The 24457-nt window shown below is 43.7% G+C and overlaps 1 protein-coding gene and 1 long non-coding RNA gene across 4 annotated transcripts in view; one reads left to right on the forward strand and one right to left on the reverse strand.

Moving 5' to 3' along the window:
* Positions 1-12396: 12396 nt before the first annotated feature.
* LOC135983017 (uncharacterized) lies at positions 12397-14843 on the reverse strand. The gene is made up of 2 exons (XR_010600514.1): positions 14706-14843; positions 12397-13512 (listed from the first exon to the last, which is right to left on the reverse strand). It is a non-coding gene; the product is annotated as an uncharacterized LOC135983017 (long non-coding RNA).
* Positions 14670-24457, forward strand: part of SWAP70 (switching B cell complex subunit SWAP70) — a 53952-nt gene continuing 44164 nt past the window's right edge. For 2 of the 3 annotated variants that reach the window (XM_065592210.1, XM_065592211.1), the window contains exons 1-2: positions 14828-15198; positions 23617-23757. In XM_065592210.1, coding sequence (XP_065448282.1) covers positions 14869-15198; positions 23617-23757 — 471 coding nt within the window. In that variant the 5' untranslated portion in view covers positions 14828-14868. Of the gene's footprint in view, positions 15199-23616; positions 23758-24457 lie in introns of all 3 variants that reach the window. The other variant, XM_005291692.5, reaches the window with a different exon arrangement.

A 24457-nucleotide genomic window follows, 5' to 3' on the forward strand; every position in this document is an offset into this window, starting at 1 on the left:
AAATTGACTATCACTTTAATCCTCCCATGAAACTGAAACTGAAAATATTGTGTGTGGGACAAAAGAACTAGAGACCAATGTGACCTTTTCACATTATGCTCTGATGAACCCCAGACCAGCAATCCCAAACACAAAGAAATAAAGCAAGACATGCACATAGGTGGTCAATCAAAATATATAATAACCATGAATCAATTAAACCAGCAACAGTCTGAACAAAACCTAACAGTCCAAATGGCAGGTATGTGTGGCAGCAAGTCCTGTGTAAGGGCACATACCCAATGCTATCTACCCATACAGACAGGAGCAGGAACCAGAAAGCAATAAGCAGGAAGGCAACACACACACACACACACACCAGTCACCTCACACACAGACAGATTAGTAGCCTGCAGCAACACCTGCTGGTCAAAGCAGTACATTTGGTTAACAAAAGACGAGAGGATTTGGGCTGAACTAGAATAAGTTTTTCTTTTTCTCTCTAAAGGAAACACGAAACAGAATTTATGGGCTTGAGACAGGAGACTTTCTATAGCATGTTGAAATGGTTTTGTCCTGTTTACAGCAGCAGTTCAACATTTTTCAGTACCAGGTTTAGGGACTCAATGACAAGGGGGTCAATTTCTAAGGTGGATAGGGGGTAATGGGTAATATAAGATTACACCATTTATGTGGACTTGCATACAAACTAAATGTTTTATGGATTCCCCCTCCCCCCCCCTCCGAAATATTCCTATAACTACCCTTGATCTACAGCTACCGCTCAAAAGGAGGGTGAGGTCTGAGTGGCAGGACTAAATCGAAGGCAACTGGAAAGACTGGCATGAGAGAAGTCCACGTTAGAATACCGAACCCTCATTCTTGGCTCCAACTGGGGTCTGGGGAGAGACAATCCTAAAATACCTTTCTACTTCCCTGATCTGGGGGCTAATTCAGTCTCAGGTGTAACTTTGGTCTGGCCTACACTTAAAATTTAGGTTGACATAGCTACAGCACCCAGGGTTGTAAAAAATCCACCCCCCGAGTGACAGAACTATGACGACCTAACCCACTGTGTAGATGCAGCTAGGTCAACAGAAGAATGCTTCTATCAACCTAGCTACCATCACTCAGGGAGGTGGAGTTACTGCAGCAATGGACAAACCCCTTTTGTTGCTGTAGTCTGTGTCTACACTATAGAGATTATGCTGGCATGCCATTATAGTCCCCATAGTGTAGACATGGTCTTAGAAACAGTCTAGGGTCCAGAGCAGTGGTTTTCAATCTGTGGTCTGCGGACCCCTGGGGTTCTGCAGACTGTACCTAAGGGGTCTGTGAAAGGTTGTCATTACCATAGAACAGTGGGTCTTCTTCGAGTGCTTGTTCATGTCAATTCCAATCAGGTGTGTGCGCGTTGTGTGCATGACAGCCAGAAGATTTTTCTCCTAGCAGTATCCGTAGGGTCAGCCTGTGCGCTCCCTGGAGTTGCGCCTACATGGCGTCCAATAGAGGGCCCAGCCGACCCAATCCCCCCTCAGTTCCTTCTTACCACCAGTGATGTCTAGCTGGAACTTCCCTCACTATTGCTTCAGCAAACTCCTTTAACAGTGTCCCATCATGATTTGTATATAGTTAGTTTCTTAGTAGTAATGTTAGTAGTCCTTTCTAATAAGTTTCTGTGACTGGGGTACCCCCCGCCCCGTTTCTCCCCCGACACCAGGGCATGCCCCAGTCTCAGGTTCAAATCTTGTGAAGACTGCGGCAAACTTATGCCCAAGAGTGACCCACACACTTCTTGCTTGAAGTGCTGGCTAAAAAGACAAGTACCTCATTTGTAAAGGGTTTCGGCTGAGAACCCTTAAGGATCGTGAGCAGAGACTCAGAATTATCCTCGTAGAGGCAGCCCTCTGCCTGCAGTCCAACTCTGGGCACCAAGAAAGGAGGCCAAGGACTCCCAGCACCGACACATTGCCGAACATAAGACTTCTGGCAGGCACCCATCTTTATCCCTGGTCCCCCAGAAGGAAAAGAGGTGGGAGAGAGGGCGCTCTCCCCCCCCCCCCCAAGCCTAAGGAGTCAGTGGCAGGGAGACCTCAGCCCACCCAGCCTACTTTGTGCCCGGCAGCTCCCAGGGGTTCATCGACTCCTGCCCAGCAAGGGTCCAATTGAGTCCGGGCCACTACAGTTCTCCGAACCATCATGGCCGGGACATTCAACTCCCCTCCACTCTGGAGACCTTTGAGGCGGCGCAAGACCTTATTCGCCTGATGGCAACGCCTTCTCCAAGGAGGCATGAAGTACTGGTGATAACCCGACCGCCTATGCATCTGGGGCAAGCCAGCGATGATGTCACGCCGCTCCCCATCGCCGGCGTGCCACTCCCCAGTTCCGGCCGCCCGTGTGGGGGAACCGCACCAGTCCCCAGAGGCTTGGCACTGCTCATCGGCACCAATCAAGTACTGCTCCTCCGTGGTCGTCTTTTTTGGAGTCCTATCAGCAGCAGGATATCTAGATCTAGGTGACACCGCCAGCCTCCTCTGACGCCGTGGCCACCTCAATGGCAACCACCAGCTCAGTGGCCCTTTTGGACTCCCTGGACTTACCATCAGGTCCAGGATCAAAGCCAGGTGTCGAGATCCAGGTTTCGGAATCCTTCGCCCCTGCACAGCAGCTGGCTCCAGGACTATCTTCGGTGATGACGCAGGTGCCTCCACTTACTGCTCTGATCTTGGCACTGGCGATCTTAGCAGCGGCTACCTTGGCACCATCGGCACACCAGCCCCACAAACAACGTGATCCTCTCGAAGCTGAGGGCAGTGACCAAGGCCAGGTGCCCATGCTCTGGTCCTCCCCAGATGAGGCCGTTGCAGGCACTTCAATGGCCCTGGCTTTGGAGGATAGCAAGGTCCTGCAACAGTTTTTGTGCAGGGTGGCCCAGAACCTGGGGATCTGGGCAGAGGAAATGGTAGAGGCTGCTGATCCCATGGTGGACATCCTCGCCCCCTCTGGGCCCTTGCATATTGCACTGCCACTCATTAAAACTATAAATGAGACCACAAAAACTTTGGCAGACTCCGGACTCTTTGCCCCCTACAGTGAAGAGGTATGGGAGATGCTATTTCATCCCCTCAAAGGGGTACGAGGATCTCTATACTCATCCTCCACCTGACTCCTCGGTGATGGATGCGGCAAACCAAAGGGAGAGCCAGGGGCTTCAGGGATCCTCCCCTAAAAGCTGGGAGGCGAGAAAGGTAGATGTGTTCAGCAGAAAAGTTTACTCAACCGATGGTTTGCAGCTTCGCATTGCAAACCAACAGGCCATCATTCGTAGATACTCCTTTAACACCTGCGGAGCGATGGCCAAGTTTGCCAAGCTGCTACTACCAGACTCCCGCACTGAATTTACTGCCTTGGTGGAGGAAGGCAAACTCATTGCTCGGGCCTCCTTGCAGGTGGCTTTTGATAGCACGGCCGCCCAAATCATGGCTATGGGAGTGGCCATGAGAAGGAGCTCTTGGCTCCACGTCTCTCGACTACTTCACAAAGTCCAACAGACCATTCAAGACCAACTCTTTGAAGGTCCAGCTCTGTTCTCTGAAAAGACGGACAGGAGACTGCACAGTTTAAAAGATTCGAGAGTCACCCTCAAGTCCTTGGGCATACACACCCCCGCCACACAGCGCAGGCATTTCAGGCCGCAACCTCCTCTGCGGTTTTACCAGCAAAACCGACAGAATGGTTCCTGGAGGAGGACTAGGAGTGGCAGGAAGAGGCCGCACCTGTCCTCAGGCTAGGGCTCTGGTCAGAACAAGCCTTCCTCGGGCCAGAAACAAGCCTTTTGAAGGTGCGCACGAGGACGGTGCACCAGCTCAGGAACTGGATCCACCCCGTCTTACCTTCTCATCATGACTATCCCCTTTCTACCCTGCATGGGCCCATATTACTTTGAACTGTTGGGTGTACGCACGGTAGAAAGGGGATACTCCTTCCAATTCTCGATCCTCCCGCCTTTCTACCTCCCTTCCCTGTCTCTCTTCAGGGACCCCTCTCCCGAGCCACTTCTCATACAGGGAGGTGCACTCGCTCCTATTGCTGGGAGCAGGGGAAAAGGTTCCTCAGGAGCTGAAGGGCAAGGGCTTCTATTCCCGGTATTTCCTAGTACCAAAAGCCAAAGGCGGGCTTAGGCTTATCCTAGACCTATGTGAACTCAACAAGTTCATGAACAAACTCAAGTTCTGCATGGTCTCTTTGGCCTCCATCATCCCTTCCTTGGATCCAGGGGACTGGTATGCTGCCCTCGATTTGAAGGACGCGTACTTTCATATAGCAATAACTCCACCCCACAGAAAATATCTCCGATTTGTGGTGCGCAACAACTACCACCAGTTCATAGTCCTTCCATTCGGTCTGTCAGTGGCACCTCAGGTGTTTACCAAATGCTTGGCAGTCAGGCTGTATTCCTGCACAGGCGACAGGTACAGGTGTTCCTGTACCTCGACGACTGGCTCATCAAGGGCCGCTCCAGGTCTCAAGTGGAGGCACAGGTCGACTTCGTAAGAGCGACGTTCGATGAACTGGGCCATCTTCTAAACAAGGGGACTCAACGCTGTCCCTGGTTCAGAAGATAGTTTTTTATAGGGGCATACTGGACTCGACACAAGACCGGGCATACCTCCCAGAAGCAAGGTTTCAGATCCTCGGCGACATCATTAGAGATCTCCGGCAGTTCCCCACCACCACAGCAAGGAATTGCCTGAAACTTCTAAGACACATGGCTGCCTGTACCTACGTAGTACAGCATGCCAGACTCAGACTTTGAACTCTTCAGTTGTGGCTAGTGTTGGTGTATCGGCCAGTCTGGGACAGCTTGGACAGAATAATGACCCTGCCTGGTCCTGTGCTTGATTCTCTCTTGTGGTGGCTTGGCCCACAGGTGGTATGTGTGGGGCTCCCTTTCACCAGCCCTCAGCTATCTCTCTCATTAGTGAAAGATGCATCAGCCTTGGGCTGGGGAGCACATCTGGGGGACCTCAGGACTCAAGGCCTCTGGTCTCGGGCAGAACTCGCCCTCCACATCAATGTCAGAGAGCTCAGAGCAGTATGCTTGGCATGCCAGACTTTCCGAGCCCACTTAACAGGGAGATGTGTATCGGTTATGACAGACAACACCATGGCGATGTTTTATATCAACAAACGGGGTCTTCCATCCACACATTCACATCGCACTACGCCATCACCCAACAGGCAAGGGACGATGCAGCCTTTGGCAGGGCAGTCCTGCATTCAGCAACCAGGTGAACTCCGACCCCTCCTCCGGGGAAACTGCTTGGGAGTTACCTGTTGGAATGCACATGAGCAATCACTCGAAGAAGAAAAAATGGTTACCTACCTCTCATAACTGTTGTTCTTCGAGATGTGTTGCCCATGTCCATTCCAAATCCTACCCGTCTCCCCTCTGTCAGAGTATTCTGGCAAGAAGGAACTGAGCAGGCAGCGGGTCGGCAGGGACCAATATACACTGCCATAAAGGCGCCACTCCAGGGGTCTCCACAGCTGACCTGATGGGTACCGCTAGGGAAAAACCTTCCAACGATTGTGCACGCAGTGCATGCGCACACCTATTGGAATGGACATGAGCAACACATCTTGAAGAACAACAGTTATGAGAGGTAGGTAACCGTTTTTTCTCTTGATTTTTCCACCTATATTCTGTTTGCCTTTCAAAGTGAGATGGAAGATCAAAAGCAACATGTATATTTTGATTATGATGATTGGAAGGGTTTTCTGGAACCTCAAATTAATAACAAACTATTGATGTACTACTTTTGAAGATGGTTCGATATTGATCTAACTGATTCTTTATGAGATTTTGGAGGGAGCCAGCTATAACTTAATGTCTGTTTAATGCCGTTTTTTTCCCACCTAGAGTACAAGCCTGATTTTACAAGGATATACACACATGCTTAACTTTACTAAATTAACCTCATTGATGTCAGTGGGACTACTTGTATGTAGGACCTATGCTACACACTGGTTTTGTACTGATTTGGCTTTTTTAGTTAAGGGACTAATTTTTTTACTGAAATAATTAAATCAGTACAGCGCCTAGTATGAATGTAATTATATCTGTTTAAAGTAGGGCTGGCAAGTGAGTAAAAAAATAATTTAATTAATTGTGCTGTTAAACAATAATATACCATTTATTTAAATATTTTTGGATGTTTTCTACATTTTCAAACATATTGATTTCAATTACAACATAGAACACAAAGTTTACAGTGCTCACTTTATATATATTTTTGATTACAAATATTTGCACTGTAAAAAAAATAGTATTTTTCAATTCACCTAATACAAATACTGTAGTGCAATCTCTTTATCATGAAACTTGAACTTACAAATGTAGAATTATGTACAAAAAAATTAACTGCATTCAAAAATAAAACAACATAAAACTTTAGAGCTTACAAGTCCACTCAGTCCTACTTTAGCCAATCGCTGAGGCTAGGTCTACACTACCTGCCTGAATCGGCGGGTAGAAATCGATCTCTCGGGGATCGAATTATCGTGTCTCGTGGGGACGCGACAATCGATCCCCGAATCGACGCTCTTACTCCACCAGCAGAGGTGGGAGTAAGCGCTGTCGATTTTGCCGCCGTCCTCACAGCGGGGTAAGTCGGCTCCAATAGGTCAAATTCAGCTACGCTATTCGCGTAGCTGAATTTGTGTATATTAAATCGACACCCCCCCCCCTCCCCCGGTAGTGAAGACCTGCCCTCAGACAAACAAGTTTGGTTACAATTTGCAGGAGATAATGCTGCCTGCTTCTTGTTTACAATGTCACCTGAAAGTGAGAATAGATGTTCACATGGCACTGTTGTAGCCGGCATCGCAAGATATTTACGTGCCAGATGCGCTAAAGAGTCATATGTCTTTTCATGCTTCAACCACCATTCCAGAGGACTTGCATCCATGCTGATGATGGGTTTTGCTTGATAACGATCCAAAACAGAGTGGATTGATGCATGTACATTTTCATCATTTGAGTCAGATGCTACCAGCAGAAGATTGATTTTCTTTTTTGGTGGTTCGGGTTCTGTAATTTCCGCCTCAGAGTGATACTGTTTTAAGACTTCTGAAAGCATGATCCACACCTTATCCCTCTCAGGTTTTGGACGGCACTTCAGATCCTTAAACTTTGGGTTGAGTACTGCAGCTATTTTTAGAAATCTCACGTTGGTACAACCTTTGTGTTTTGTCAAATCTGCAATGAAAGTGTTCTTAAAACGAACGTGCTGGGTCGTCATCCGAGACTGCTATAACAGGAAATATATGGCAGAATGCGGGTAAAACAGAACAGGAGACATACAATTCTCCCCCAAGGAGTTCATTCACAAATTTAATTAACGCATAATTTTTTTAACGAGCTTCATCTGCATGGAAGCATCCCTTTTGGAATGGTGGCCGAAGCATGAAAGGGCATATGAATGTTTAGCATATCTGGCACCTTGCAATGCCTGTTACAAAAGTGCCAGGCGAATGCCTGTTCCCATTTTCAGGTGACATTGTAAATAAGAAGGAGGGAGCATTCTCTCCCGTAAATGTAAACAAACTTGTTCGTGTTAGCGATTGGCTCAACAAGGAAGACTGAGTGGACTTGTGGTTTTACATTGTTTTGTTTTTAAGTGCAGTTATGTAACCAAAAAAAAAATCTGCATTTGTAAGTTACACTTTCACGATAGAGACTGCACGACAGTACTTGTATGAGGTGAATTGAAAAATACTCTTATCATTTTTACAGTGCAAATATTTGTAATAAAAATAATATAAAGTGAGCACTGTATACTTTGTATTCTGTCAGGTTTCAGAGTAGCAGCCGTGTTAGTCTGTATCCGCAAAAAGAACAGGAGTACTTGTGGCACCTTAGAGACTAACAAATTTATTAGAGCATAAGCTTTCGTGGACTACAGCCCACTTCTTCGGATGCATATGATGAATGCATCCGAAGAAGTGGGCTGTAGTCCACGAAAGCTTATGCTCTAATAAAGTTGTTAGTCTCTAAGGTGCCACAAGTACTCCTGTTCTTTTTGTATTCTGTGTTGTAATAGAAATCAATATATTTGAAAATGTAGAAAAACATCCAAAAATACTTAATAAATTTCAATTGGTATTCTATTATTTAACAGTGTGATTAATCGCGATTAATTTTTTTGACTGCGATTAATTGACAGCCCTAGTATAAAGGTGTCTTGTACCCAGTGAAGCTTATTCCCCTAAATTTACTGGGGAAAATTTACCTCTTCTAATTAATTTAATGTCCTATTCCTCTGATATTGTGCATATTAAATTAAACACACAAATTGTTTCCTGATTCAAATGAAAGCTACAATGACACCTAATCTCAAAGTCTTGCATGTTTCATTTTATTTCTGTTGTGGAGAGAGGAGGAAGCAGAGCTGAGGCAGTTATGAGTTTGAGAAGGTTGTGTATGGTCATATGGGTCTGGGACTCTGAGTTGTTGGAGTGTCTGAATTCTTTCTTTGATGGCAATCTAAGCAGCCAATGCCAATAAATAAACAGTGACAATTTTAACTGTATAGTGTGTCTTCCGGCTGGGGGCTGCCTGACAAATATTTATTATTTGGTTAAACAAAGAGTAATTAAGCTTCTAAAACAAAGTAATTGTGACCTCCTATGGCTGAGCTCAGCAGGGTCTAGTCAGAGCTTCCTCCTGAAAGTCTGAGTCACTGTAAGAGACAATGAGCCAATTTTCCCTCCCTGTGCCCCTCTACCCCGTCCCATTTTTAAACACCATGAGCAATCTTGTTCAGAATAAACACAATTTTTAAAAAAGTCCTCAGAATTCAGAAAGGTACCATCTGTATAATGTCACCACTGTCACAGAGCTTATCACATACATAACATTATAACAGCAGATTAGTTTGTGGACCAAAATGATTATTATTTTTAATTGTTTGCATGTGGCACTTTACAGACACTGTCAAATGGGCTTCAATCTTACCTCTACAATTTTGACATCTAGATTTTTGGGTGCACCAACTCAGATTAGTGAGCTCAAACTGAATTTGCATGAGCCAAACCTAAGTAATCTATTTACTCACAAATTGGGGTTTTAGTGTGACAAAGATTTAAAAGCAAAAAGGGCCCTTACAATTTTAGAGGCCTCTTTTGACAACGTGTCTAAATAAGACTTTCTCTACTACAAACTTACACTGTTTTAACTAATGTATTTTATTAAACTGGTGCAAGATTGGGTCAAGACATACTAATTTAATTTTAAGAGTGTCTTAGTTCAATCCTATAAAAAAGTGATAAAGTTAAATTGAAGTAAACCACTCAACCTGAAAGTAGTGCATCCAGACACAATCTTGTACCAGTTTAATAAATGGATTTAAAAATACACCTTTAGTTAAACCGGTGCAAGTTTGTGCAGACAAAACCTTAAGTATGCTATGGCCCAATACAGCAAAGCACTCAAACATGTGCTTAAAAGTAATCATATGAGAAGTCCCATTCAATGGGGCTATTTATGTTCTTAATGCTAAAGATTTGCTCAAATGCTTTGCTGGATCAGGGCCTCTTTAGGTTACAATCAGGGACAAAGAAGCCAATATAATATTTTGGCACAGCCTGCAAAGATTTTCTCTAAACTGACTTTCTCTGGGGATTTTATTATTATTTCATTTTTTATTATATTGTTTGTTTTATATATACGATGCCAAAAATTAACTCACCTTTGTGCAAAACATGGAAAAAGATAAAGTTCATGCCATGAGGAGATTCCAGTCTAATTTAGACAAGGCAACCCACATTTCAAATTAAACATATAGCACAATACTATAAATACAGATTAGATGAAGGGGAAGGTTGCAATGGGCGTAAAATCCTGGTGAGGAAATTGGGAAACACAAGAGCAGAGCTATGCTCACAATAACTTAGAGCCATTTTTATATTTTAATACCAGGTGTGACAGTAATACTGAAGTAGAGTAATTCAGTAGATATATTTGTTAGATTATTCATTGATCTGGCTTGACTGCTCCTCATGGGTCATCTTTGACAAAACTTCACAAAATCTACACTGTGGGAGTCTAACCTATTTTAGCTGATGGCACTGTAAACCTCATATTTACCTGTGTGCATTATCAACTATCCAGTTAAGATTATTCAGTAGACTATTTGCATATACAAAATTTGCAGCTTGATTCCTGTTTAAATAAGTAGAACAGCTATGCTCAGGTACACTGGAGAAATACATTAACTAGAATCTAGTTACTAGATGCTTCTGGTACCATCAGCAATTAAGTGTTGGTATTTAAATTGTCATAATTAAATTAACCGTTAGCGTTAACACCTATTGAGATTCATAAAGAAGTTCACACTAGTGATCCATCCATCCTGGGGGCAGAGCCTAATCACCAGAATTTGTGGATTCCAAGACCTTGGATAAAATAAGCAAAAAAGTTATTGCAAACAAACAAATAAAAAATGTTTTGTATTGCTTTTTGAAGGTATTCTATGTTAACCCCTGGATCATTTACCATGTAACAAAAAGAGAGACGATTGCATCTCTATTTAGTTAAAAAAACAGCAAAACATTAAACTCTACCTTGCTTTTAAACTGCAAAGCTATTGAAGGACAAAATTATCTTCTCAAATCCACATGGTGTATCTAGACCAGGGGAGGGCAAACTATGGATCCGGCCCATCAGGGCTTTCAATCCAGCCCGCAGGATTGCCAGCCCCGTAGCTCAGCGGGGCTAAGGCAGGCTCCATGCCTGCCCTGGTCCTGTGCTGCTCCCGGAAGTGGCCAGCACCATGTCCCTGCGGCCCCTGGGAGAAGGGGGCCAGAGGCCTCTGTGTGCTCCCCTCACCTGCAGGCACCGCCCCCTGCAGCTCCCACTGGCCGGGAACGGGGAACCGCCGCCAATGGGAGCTTCGAGGGTAGTACCCGCAAGCGAGGGCAGCGCGTGGCAGAGCCACCTGCCCCACCTCACCCTCAGGAGCCACTGCTGGACATTCTGGCCACTTCCAGGAGTGGCGTGGGGCCAGGGCAGGCAGGGAGCCTGCCTTAGCCCTGCTGAGTGCTGCTGCCACCCTGGAGCTGCTCGAGGTAAGTGGCACCAGGCCAGAGCCTGCACCCAAACCCCTCCTGCTCCCGCACCCTAATCCCCTGCCCTGAGACCCCTCCTATACCCCAATCCCTTCCCTGAGACCCCTCCTGCACCCAAGCCCCTTCCTGCACACCACACCCTCTCGCACTCCCTCCCGCACCCCAACCCCCTGCCCCAGCCCTACATTCATGGCCCTGCATACAATTTGCCCACCCCTGATCTGGACTCTGACAGTTTGCTCTCCATTGTGATTAGAGCTAGTACATATAAGTCTAACCAAGCTGGGAATTATACCTCCCAGCTGCAGTGTCACGTCCCATAAAAAATGTGCCACTGTTGAGAATATTCCAGGTTGTGCTTCCTTTAGTTTGAATGAGCATTTTTATGAGAGATCCTCCATCTGAAGACAAGCTCTGTGTGGCTTGAAAGCTTGTCTCTCTCACTAACAGAAGTTGGTCCTATAAAAAATATTACCTCACCCATCTTGTCTCTCTAATCCTCAATTACTGGAATAGGTGCAGGAATTCAACACAGTAGTGGCATGCGTACAAATAAACCAAGGTCACTTTTAAATTCAAGTGAGTATTTGTGACAATTTGTGTGCAATATTCATCCAGCTCTGATGTGACATTCCTCCTTTCATTTTGTTCTACTTTTTGTGTCATGAGCCAACCAAAAATTATTTGTTGGCTTTGATAACAGACTAAACTGCACAGTAGAAAAATACACCCTACGGCTGATACTTCTTTTACCTTGCTGAATATAGCATTCATAGACTTTAAAGTCAGAAGGGACCTTATAACTCTTGCCTTTTAAAAAGTATACAGATTAATTATGCAGATCTTGGTATCATTAGTGACATTGCTTTCATCTGTACTGACGATGCACATAGCTTTTGTTCTTTCATTGGAAAATTCTTTTTGCATAAACTGAATCTGGGAACATTACTTTGATGAGCTTTGTGAAATGATCAGTAAAACAAGTATGAATTTCATGTTTTGCCTAATGATGGCAACATAACACCTCAGCGTCAGTACCTTTTTTATTCACATATTCTTAAACTGATTTTAAAACATTAAGGAAAGAAAAAGCCTGCTCCATGAAAGTCAGTGGGAGTTTTGCCATTAACTTCGATTACATTAGAATTGATCCCTCAGATTACACTGGAAAAATAATGGCACTGCACAACTTGCAAGTTTTGTTATCTCCAATTGTTTTTTTATGTTGGTGATGACAGGATTATCGACATAAATATCTTCATATCAGATTGGACAGGAAGCATATTCCTCTACAGCTTTGTTTTTATTGCATGTATATTTCACAACAGTTCATCTTTTTGTCAAAAATCAAGTACATTTTCAGTTTGATATGATACGTCTCATGTCTTTGGCACACTTGCACAGGAAGGGGTAGGCACACAGATGTACATCTTTTCTATCTCCAACTTCTATATCTTCAAATTCAATTATACTTTATTGGCATGAAAAAAGAGACAGGCTTTCTCAAGTATCTGTCAGAAGTAAATTAGAACTGGTAGAGTTGGGATTACTCGCTTGAGATTTGATACCCTGTGACTGTTTGTCAGCAGGGTCTATTCTGGATGTGCTGGCAGATTGCAACATACAGCAATGCCACCCCTGCCAGCATCCTGTGATCCACACATACCTTGTTTTATAAGACATGGAGTAAATTTCTTTGGCACAATGAGCTTTTTTACAAGAACAAAACTGCTCCCATTGTAGATCTTTTCCCTGACTTCATGGGAGAAGATTCAGTGTCAGTTCTACCCCAGAAGTAGCTGCATTTTAGCTGTGGGAAAAGCAATAGCATGAGCCCTATTTACAGTTTGTATTTCAGTTTATTAAGTGGTTTTAGAGCCTTTGGAATGAAATACACTATATCTATGTAAGTTATTTATTTATTTCTGTGAGAATGTTCTCAGCTGCGTACATCAATTTCCAGCAAAGAAAGTGGTTCATTGTGTAAATATTTGGCAGAGGCAAAGTGCCATTAGAGAGGGTTCCTTAAAGACACTCATGCATAGCCACAATGTAACAAATGGATAAACATAATAAATGAGTTCACAGAAATTATATAATAATGCTTTCCCCTACCCCTTTGAAGAAAATAAATAGAACTTCTGCCTTCTTCCTTGACTCACACTTTGTCTCAGCTGTCTATACCTTGGCATTATTCCAGACTCTCAGCATGTCTTATCCTTCTTTATTTGCAGTTCTGCCTGTCATCCCCTCAAACAACACTGCATTGTTGCCACAGAGCTTCATCTTCATCCATACCTTCATTTCCTCTTGCCAGGATTATTGCAACGCTCTTCTCTTTAGCCTCTGCAAATCCAGTCTCTCCAGATGCCAGCAAGTGCAGAATGCTGATACCTCTCCCTTCCCAGACATAAAAAAAATGTGAACATCACACAATGCTATGGGTTTCTTGTTTATTTCAGGAGCCATGTAAAAAATGTCCTTATTTTAAAACCACCAATAGATTTATTTCAGCCTACCTCGCTGACTTTGTCTCTTTCTACTGTCCCCGCCTTATACTCCATTTACCACTGGCTTCCTCAGACAATATCACTGTTATCAATCCAAAAACTGCCACCATATTTCTCATTGATTTGCAATCTCATTTCAAATGCCACTCAAGCCCATTTTCAAAGACCACTCAAAAGTTGCATGCCCTATAGAGTTAGTGTGTATGTAAAGGTCAGACAAAGACATGTGGAATCATCAGTTTTAAAATAGTAACTGAGGAGAAGGAGTTGCCTGTTGGAGATGCTCTGAAATCTGTATAAGGCCAATTTGAGACAGAGCATTAGGTGCTCATCAGTTTTGATAGAGGGACCCCAGTACTAACATTACCATGATTTATTTTTAAATTCCACTGGTAACACTCATTTAAAAACATAAAAAAATTCCTGAGAGTCAGACCACAAAATTATTAGATTTCCCCTTATTAGCTTGAAGGCCTTACTCCTAAAAACACTCCTACATATGCTTAAATTTACTCTTGTGAAAAATCCTACTCAGCTGCTAACAGTTACACACATTGGATCAGGTGTTTTGTTGGAGCAAGTGGACTAGGTGAGTAAGGGTAATGAGTCCCTTCTGTGGAGAAGGGACTCCTTACCTTAGGTGACCAAGTGAGGATGTCTGAGGCAACGGCCTGGGGCAGGGTTGCCTTGTACAATTTTTAATTCTTAGCCTCAAAATGTGCTGTCTTCTATAAGCTAGAAAGAACATTTTAAAATACTGCTATATGCATGCACACAGTATCCATGCTTGTATGTGCTGCAGAGGGCATGAAGGGAGGGCACTAGAACACCTCACTGAGGTACCCACTACCAGTCCCAGGGGACAAGGCAGAGTACCTGCAATGCAGGTACTTGTGCCCTAGGAGGGGTCAGTGTTTGACCCTGTAAAGCATTTTGGGGCTACATGTTTCGTTTTAAAGACATTACAGAAAACAAGGCCCTGAGCCTGCAACCACTTCTGCCCCGGGACAGCGTCACTCCCCGCACATTGCCCCTGCGCGGAGCGTTGCCAGGTTGGGGTCTCACGTTCACTGTGATAATTACCGTGGGGCCTGAGCCTGCCGTGCGGCCCTGCAGGGCAGCTCAGGCTCCCTGGAGGGCAGGGTGAGGAGGGCCAAGGGGGATTTCGCCTTTCGGGGGCCGGTTCCAGCCCGCTGCCGGGGGAGGGGTGCTGGAAGCAGGGGCTGGCCTAACTCGGGGCTACTTTATGCGAGGGGTCAGTGAGAGGTGGAGAGGGGCGCGCATGATCCTCAGCCCGCGGCTGCCCAGGGCTCAGTCACTTCCTACTGCCTCGGAGGGCGCAGCCCTGCCCCGCGCCTGGTTGGCTGCCGGCGGCGGAGAGGGGTGGGGTGATGCGAGCTGCAGCAGGGGACAGGGCGGCTGGAGCGCAGCGCTGCTGGAGCTAGCGGAGCGTGCGGCTGGGGCGCAGCTGCTGGCCATGGGGGGGCTGAAAGAGGAGCTGCTTAAGACCATCTGGCATGCCTTCACCGCCCTAGACCTGGACCGGAGCGGCAAGGTCTCCAAGTCCCAGCTCAAGGCAAGTGCGGGAGGGAGCCTGGAGACCCCAGCTGGTCTGGGGGGCAAGTGTCCTCCGCCCCACCGTGGGCGCAGAGCTGGGCGAGAGGCCCCGGGCACGGGGCAGAAACAGGGGCTTTGCTGGCTCTTGCCTCGGGGCCTCCCGACTGTGATTCCTTCCTTCTCTCTCCCCCCCCCACCAAGAGAGAGCAAGAGGAAGGAAGCAGCTTGTGACCATCCCAGGGTTGTTGCTGCTGGGGAAGCAAAATCAGCAGCCTGTCTTTTGTTCCTGCTCTTCACAGGGGTGGGGGTGGAGAGCCGGAGCCTGTGAACCTTCCGCAAAGCCCTGGGACAGTTGTCTCTGGGAGGCTTGGTGCTTTGTGATACCACTCCATTGTGGTACTGCTGGATACCCCGGTCAGGACAGCGTCAGACACATTGACACTCTCTTGGGATGGCCCCAAAATTGTAGGGTTGACTTTTGAACACTGGGAGGGTCTGAAAACCTTCTGTCTGGACACACACTTGGTCTGTCCTGGAGATAGTACTTTGGTGTCCATCTTTGCCACCATATAACTCTGTAAAGTCACTGGGGACCCTGCCCTGGGAATAAAGCTATTGGTGCAAAATATGCACCCCCTATGTCACCATCTTCGCTGTGAGCCATCCAGATCCCATCATGTTCACTGGGCAAACAAGGGTAGAGCAGAGCCCTTTCCAGATTGTTTGAAGTGCTGCATAGGCCACAAATTCATTTTTTTTCTCCAGTGCTGTTCCCTTATTTGATGTGCAGTGCCCTGGGTCTCGAACTGTTACATATGTATACAAGTGGGTCCTGAAGTTAAAGCAGTTCTCTTGTCATGGAGGGTGCTGATGCTTATTTGATTTCTGGCCTGTAGGTGCGCTTACACAAACCCATCCTTCCAGTCATTTGCCTTGAGTACCCTTTTCTGCATGGCTCTCTTGTAGACTAAATGCAAGGTCCCAAACAAAGGAATTGACCCCATTCAAGTGGAATTTAGAGTCTGCCAAAGGGAGAATGAGGTTTTACAGCACTCTCTTACTTGAGTGTAAACAGGAGAAGTAGTCAAGAGGCTCCAACTGTGTGATTCTTTTCCAGTTTATGCTCTGAAGTGTTTGTACTTAATAGAACTCGCACAGCTTGTGGAATCAGATTCCATTCTGGCCATTTTTCATAGGACTGTCTTTGGCTGGGAATAATGGGAAGAATCTGCCTAAATACACGTTTCAAATAGGACTCTACACCTGTTAGCATTTCAGACAGTAGATCATTGTATTGATCACCAGGTCAACTGTAACCTCTGTAGTCACTGGAGAAAACATGAGGACTGTCTCTCTTCTGAAGGACAGACTGTCCTTAGTACAGTGGGAAACCCACAGTCAGCTTGAGTAGGTTGGGGATACAAACATTCTAATTTATCAAGGCTCTCATTTTTTAAAAAAAATCTTGTTTGTTTTCCTGCCACCCTACCACACCCTCTATGTTCTCTCTTGATTTGCAGGTTCTGTGCAGTCTCTGTTTATTTAGGTTTTGCAGTAATAGTTCCCAATTACTGTAATTACCATGCCTTGAGGGTATGAGGAAAGGTTGACGCTTGAGAGTTTTACCTTAGTGTCCGCGTGTTTGCTGTGGCTTAAGCTAACTTTAATTCTCTGCTGTGTTACCCCTCAACCACACACAAGATTTTCCTAAACCTTTTTGGTATTTGTAATACTTCTGGAATAATTTTTTTTTAAATAATAATTTTAGTAATTCTCTAGATCAGTGTTTCCCAAACTTGGGACGCCGCTTGAGAAGGGAAAGCCCCTGGCGGGCCGCGCCAGTTTGTTTACCTGCTCCATCCGCAGGTCTGGCCGCGGTTCACTGTTCCAGGCCAATAGGAGCTGCTGGAAGTGGCGTGGGCCGAGGGACGTACTGGCCATTGGGAGCTGCGATCGGCTGGACCTGTGAATGGGGCAGGTAAACAAACCGGCGTGGCCCGCCAGCGGCTTTCCCTATAAAAGCGGCGTGCCAAGTTTGGGAAACACTGCTCTAGATGATAGGAGCATAGCATTGATCTGCTGTTTTGATTGCAAGTGGATTACACCACCATTTCTGAAGAACTCATGTTCTAATTTCTTTTCCCAGCTGGTCTGTTTGCTCCACAAAAGAGACATTTTATTACTTTTTCAAGGCAGTACAAACATAAAAATAATCCAGTATAAGAATGAATGTGTTTTATGCAGCAGACAGGGCCGGCTCCAGCATTTCTGCCGCCCCAAGCAAAAAAAAACAAACCCTGCAATCGGAAGCCGCAGTTCAGCGGCAGGTCCTTCTCTCCTAGAGGGAGTGAGGGACCTGCTGCCCCCGAATTGCCGCAGGTGCCGCCCCTCTCCTTTGGCGGCCCCAAGCACCTGCTTGTTAAGCTGGTGCCTGGAGCTGGCCCTGGCAGCAGAGGCCCAATTTCGAAGGGATTTATTTTCTGCACTGGTCTTAATTTAATGGAAATAGAAAGTGATAGAGACAGGTATGTGGGTCCTTTCTTCCTCCTCTGCATCATTTGAAGAGGAGTCAAGCCCCTGGGAAAAACTGGGACCCATCAGGACAGAGGCAGTGTGTGAGATGTCCCTTATCCCTTTTCTCTTAATTACTTAATTCCTTTGTACATGATAACTGTACAGCCAACAGGTAAAGACCCTAGGAGTGAGTGGGGATGATATGGGGAACAGCCACACTATATGGGTGCTACTGATTAATTTAAGCAAAATCAGCCTTCTTTTGTATTTTAAAGTATTGTGCATTGATTTATTTGACCAATATTTTCTAGTATTTCTGCAGTTATATTGATTACCCCATTCTGTTAAACATCAACAAAAATTGTAAACATTTATGATGCTTGTCTGTTCATAAATTACACGTTAAATATAAACATTGCTCTTGTTTTGTTTATATATTGCACCACACCCTTTCAAATGCCACTATAGCAAAATTACAGTATAATTTTTGTGGAAGCAATTACAGCTTTATTTTACTATTGTGGTTTTAGTATAAGCTACATGCAGGCATATGTTGTACTATTTTTAAATCTTCCTGTTGGTTTCCTTTTTTTGTACTCTTCAGTTTCTAAATTTTTTTTACTAAAATGGTGGGTCTTGGTGGTATGAATAGTAAAGATACTTTCCAAAAGTTTAATGTAGCCTTTGGACAAATCTTGCAAATGCTTACTACTGGATTTCTATAAGACTGCTTACAGCAGTAAGCATTACATGTGGTAGTATGTTTGAGAGATTGGAACCTTAGAGATCATGCAAGCCAAACCCATTTTTACACAATATATGAAAAGGTTTTTTTTTGTATTTCTTCCTAATTTTCTCTGTTTGGTGGTGGACTTACTTAACTATTGACTATTCACAGTTTTCCTGTTCTTCCTTGTTTGCTTCTTGTGGCCTACATTTTCAAAAGTGGTTTGGGCATCTCAATTTTTGGGTCCTCGACTTGACTCCTCTGATTTTCAGAAGGTGGGGTGACTGACACTCTTGGAAAATCTTGCTTTTTTCAGGTGTGTCAAGGTATGTGTCCAAAAAGTGAGGCCACCAAAGTCTCTAGTCACTCTTGAAAATTTTGGCCAGTGTGCTGATCTGCAGGGTGATACAGGGTTAGGATAACAGGGCAGAAACGAGAGAGGGAGATCTAAATTATAGAACTTTAGTTTAATGTCCAAGCGGAGAAGATAAAGTTGGCTCATCTAGAAAAAGTGAGCAGTATGTAGTTGGTCATTATAATGAGAAATTGTTACTTTATTATATTCACTGGAATGAATTAAATTATTGGTCTCCCTTGAGACTGGAAACATCACTGCAGCCATACCTCTACCAGTACAGAATACCATTCTAAACTCAAGTCTTCCAGCTGTCAGCATTATACCCTATATTGAAATACTTTTTTTATAATTTGTATTAGCATAGTGCCTAAGAGCCCTAGACCTGGACCAAGACACCATTGTGTGCTGTACAAAACCAGAACATGGAAGATGAGACGTAAGATGATGTCCAAACTCTCAACAGTTTTAGCTCTGTAGATAGGAAAGGCTGTATCTTAGAGATGTTATGCAGAAGAATCTTAAGGGAGGACCTAGAGGGAGATCTGAATTGAAGATGATGCCCAGGTTATGGGCCTGAGTGATGTCCAGGATGCTGGTAATGTCAGTAATTAAGAAAGGAAGCCGAGGGTGGGAGCATGTTGAGCTGGAGCTGATGGCAAGATGTCCATTAGGAGATGTCAGAGAGACAGTCCAAGAATATCTCGAAGTGACTTTGTACACGGCTAGTACATAGAATTGTACAGTTCCATAATTGTTTTAAACTCTTAAAGAAAAAACCCAACCCCGCCCTCTCCTAAAAGATGAAACTAGTACTGAAGAAATTATCAATATCCTGTGCAGTGCAAGGTTGTTACTCTTAATGGTCCCATTATTATTTTGGCTGAAATACTCTTTTATATGGGGCAGTTAGTATCTGTTGAATAAGTTGTTGGAGTGTTCCTTCTCTTTCTGGGGGACCGATCACCTATGGGGCACTCTTATGCTTGCAGTTCAGCACATGTATAAGGGTTTGTGGGATCAGGGCCTAAGTACTGCTCCAGGAGTTGGAGCAGTAGCACAGACAGACATGTGTTAGAGACATAAATGCCAAGTAAAGCAACTTTAAAAATAAAAACATGATTCAGAAGCGTCTAGCAAAGTCTCATGAAGCTTTCAGGACCTTAGTGATCCATCCTTTGGTTGGTGTCAGTTACTGCAGGGGTTTGCAGCTTGCTCCACAGCATAGCAGAAAGATGAGTTTCTGGCATAGAGCAAGAGACTGGTTCTGGCATGCAGGTGGATTGTTAATTGTGGCAACAAGAGCATAATAAATGCTGAAAGAAAAAGTTGCTTAGCAACCATACGGGAACTAGAAGAATGATCCTTCTGGTGGAAATTTTCTTCACGGTTTAACTGAGATTCTGCAGTACAAGGGACTTTTTAGTACCTTAAGCTTGTGCTCAGCTATTTTTTTTATTATTGATCATCAAAGTGATGCTTTAGTGGATAGGCATTTAAAAAAAAAAAAAAAGAACTCATTGCTGAGTTTTCTAAATTTACTCTAGATACCAAGAAAGGCAGTTGGCTCTCTGCCACTTCAAAGAATGGAAGACTTTGGAAGGCAGCAAGGAATTTCTTGAACTATGAAAAGAAGGAACTGAGCATATAGAGTCTCAGATAAGGCAGATTTTCAAAAATGATTGAAAGTAGAATTCTTCCCTGGTATCTGGTTCCAAGTTGTTGAAACTATCCAGGGTTTCCTTCAGCCTTTGGGCATCAGTAAGACCTCAAGGGGGAGAGCAGGAGAGCTAGGCAGATGACAACAAAGTGCTGCTTTTATTGAATATTCCTTAGTTGTTCTTAATGGTAACCTTGTAAATGAGCACATTTTTTTGGAATGTTCTGGTTAAGTGCCTTGTAGTTGAAAAACTGATCAATTTATTCCTTTCCCCTAACTCTCATAAATACATAGGTAACAGGAGGGAAGCCTTGATCAGGGGATGAAGGAGCACTGGTCTCTTTCACTGCATTAGCAGGAGATGGGGGGCTTTAGTGTTTGGAATAATTTGTTTGGTGAAGGTAATTTTTTTAATTGGAGGGGAACAGCTTGCTGAGGAGGGCAGTGTGTTTGTGTGTGTCTCAGTTTTTGTTTTTGTTTTGTTACATCATCGTCCCAATTCATAGGGTGTCGTGAAAAGGGTAGAGTGATGGGGAATGCTTGTTTTAAAACTTCCCATCACTGGAATGGGTGGGTATTTTAAGAGACTCCAGAGGGCCATAGCATCATCCTCCAGCATACTGTACTTCAGTACAATATAGCCAGTGTGAGGCATTATGCTTAGGATAAAATTTTCAATAGGATCTCAACCTGGCATCTAAAACTCTATCTCCAATATTTATTCATCCGAGTTCTTGTACATAGTCTGAGAGCTGGCTTTGCATGTGTATTTGCAACTTTTGCATGAATAGCTGGAAAATGGTGCAAATCACAATCTGAACACACAACGTTGTATATACAGTTTTATTATCTGCTTTGGAAAACTTGGCAGTTAATTAAAATGGCAGGCAATAGAGAGCAGTACCTATTTCTGTTCTCTTTAGACTTCTTTGTTACCCGGCTAGGTCAGATTAAATTATTTTGTTTAATTTTAATGTACATGTGTGAAGATTTTGTTTTCATGGAAGTGTTTGTGTGCTTTTGTAAATTAAAAGGTGGTCTTGGTAGGATTTCATGATAATGCTGATACTTTGCTATGTTTTTTATCATAAGAGCAATGGAGCAAATTTGAATGTCATCGGATAGGAAAGAAACCAGAATGACTCTCTATTGAATCTGCAACTTAGATACATTCTTCTTAGCTGACAACTCTGAAGATTTCAAACCTATTTCCACTTATTCTTGTTTTGCAGCTACCCCATTTTCAACTGCTCTGTGCTAACACAGATATATTTAGCTGTCTATAAATAGCTGTAAACAAATTTGCAGACTTTCTCCCTGTCTCGCTTTGTTCTGTTTTTTAGATGTTGTACTTGCCCAATGAACAAAGAGGACCATTACATACATACATCTCTCTATATATTGTGTGTGTGTGAGACACCAAATAATTTCAGTTGCTATCTTTTCTCACAACTGGGTGGTTAGCTTTCTTTTATGTAGGCAGGATGCCTACAACATTTTTTTTAAAAATGCAAGTTGTTGTTTTTTCTGTTTAATTCCTCTTCTTTCCTCTTGTCTTCATTATATTGTTTCTCTGACAGCACACTGGGAAAAGAATTTACAGTTCCAATCCCTTCATAGATAAGTATGGTTAAATGCTTAACCCAGTTTCTGTAGCTGTATGGGGTACATCATCCTTAAGGGCTTGACACTGTACTATATAAATCAATGGGAGTTTCCCCCTTTCACTTTAATGGATGCAGGATCAAGCCCTAATAAGCCATGTTCAGGTATGTCTTCACTAGCAACTTTAAAGTTGCTGACGCATCAGCGCTTTAATATGACTGTGTAGTTGTGGCACCAGCGCTGGGAGAAAGCTCTCGCAGTGCTATAAAAAAACCCCACCTCCATGAGGGGAATAGCTACCAGCACTGGTGCACTGTCTACACTGGCACTTTACAGCGCTGAAACTTGCTGCGCTCCGGGGGGTGGGTTTTTTTCTACACCCATGAGCGAGAAAGTTGCAGTGCTGTGAAGTGGCAGTGTAGACAAGCCCTTAGATTGGCTGAGCAGCAGGCTGTCGGTCCTTGGGAAGGTATGTGAGAGAGAAGAGAAGAAAGAAACCACCCTCTTTGTGGCTGGGAGATGCGGCACCTTTCACCAGGACTCTTAGGATATGTTTACATATGTACTTGGCATGACTAAGCCGGTTGCCATTGCCCATGCTACCATGGCTACACTACTATTTATGCTCATGCTAGCAGGTGTACACAAGCTGAGAATCACACCCCTAATTTGTAGTGTAGATGTAGCCTTAGTGCTACTAGTTTCATGGCATAAAAGTAAAAATGATCTAGGTTCTTTGCCCCATAGTTGGTAACCAGGCATATGTTTTGCTTGTAAAATACTGCATACAGTGGAGAGTTTTAGATGTATTTAGTGCCACTTAGTTTTCATGAACTCTGTACTTCCTTAAAACTAATGAAGCATGTAGCCTCTCATTGAAGGTCATTTCTCTAGATAGGTTATGCGGGGGCTGAAACTGATGAAGTAACACATGCAAATATGTTGTTTTAAAATAAAATGTTAAGAATTGCTTCTGAACTCTTCCCTTCCCTTCCCTCCCTTCCCCCAGGGCCCTCCTATAACATTACTTGCCTTTTACCAGTTGAAACCTATGATAAATATAGAAAAGTAACGGAAGAACAAGCAGATGAGAGAAATTCAAAATCTATACCTTTATTTGACAAGTTTAGCATTTCCTATAAACTCAAGATGTATCTTGAAATACTTTTCATGAGTCATGTTAGTCACATTGCTGAATTTTTATAACAACAGGAGCTGGTTATTGCTTATCATTTCCTCCTATTAACTAATTTCCTCACAGAAACATGAGTTTTGTATTTCCACGGACCTTCCCTTACTTTCAAATACATGAGTTGAATTCTTTGTGTAGCTGTTTTTGTATTTGTTTGGTAACCACCACATTGTAACCATTTTGTCTCTGTAATAGTGTTACCATTTGAAGGGTTTGAATCCCTGTAATTCAACTACTAGAACAGTATTTTCCTTCAACAAAAATCCCCAGTTTACAACTCACCCTGACATGAATGTGTCACATTCTGTGCAGACTTTAGTGAATCACAGCGCTGTCACTAAGGAAACTGACCTCTGATCTCACTGATTTGTTTTCCGTTTTTAGGTCCTTTCTCACAATTTGTGCACAGTGCTAAATGTTCCACATGACCCAGTGGCCTTGGAAGAGCATTTTCGGGATGATGATGAAGGACCAGTTTCCAATCAGGGTTACATGCCTTATTTAAACAAATTCATCTTGGAAAAGGTAAGTTTTTAGTTCTTCTTGTGTTCTCTCTTCAAGTAAGCAGTTTTAGGATTAGATAATAAACTTAAATGTTCTACTGCAATGATAAATTCCTACACTGCGGGAAAGGGGAGGAGGGAGAGAGAGAGAAAGGGACAGGGAGGAAGGGAAATGAAGAAATGCTGATCCTGATTCTGTACATTGGGACATAATAGAGAAATGCTCTGTGCAGAGTTGTATGCCTTAAAATTGCAAGATGCAGTATTATTTTTTGTTTTGTTTTTTTCCTTTTTACCCCACTGCCTGGGCCACACTTGTGCAAAGATGTGTTCATGTACATAGTGGATCGTGGTTAAAATTATTTTAAAATGTTTGGAACTATATATTGACCTATATTATACTATAGTGATATGTAGACTCAGTTACAAACAGGAAGGGCAGAAATCCCTTGTATCGAAAGAGGGTATTTTAATTTGAAAATCCACAAAAATAGTATTATAGTGGGAGTCAGTAGGTGGTACTGTTAGTTTTAAAAGTTCTTTCTTTTAGTGCACAAGTATAGTGTAGTCTTTGAAGAAATGCATTGTTAGTTTTGTGATGTATTTTCTTTTTTTGGGGAACTGTGGCAAGCAGCAGGGTTTGCTCTCTACCTTAATCTACCTAACCAGAGGCAATTCTTGAGGCAGAGTTGCCTTCTGGGAACTGGGCATTAGTGTGTTGT

This window comes from Chrysemys picta, chromosome 4 (assembly GCF_011386835.1).
Source record: "Chrysemys picta bellii isolate R12L10 chromosome 4, ASM1138683v2, whole genome shotgun sequence".
Classification (NCBI taxonomy): domain Eukaryota; kingdom Metazoa; phylum Chordata; order Testudines; family Emydidae; genus Chrysemys; species Chrysemys picta.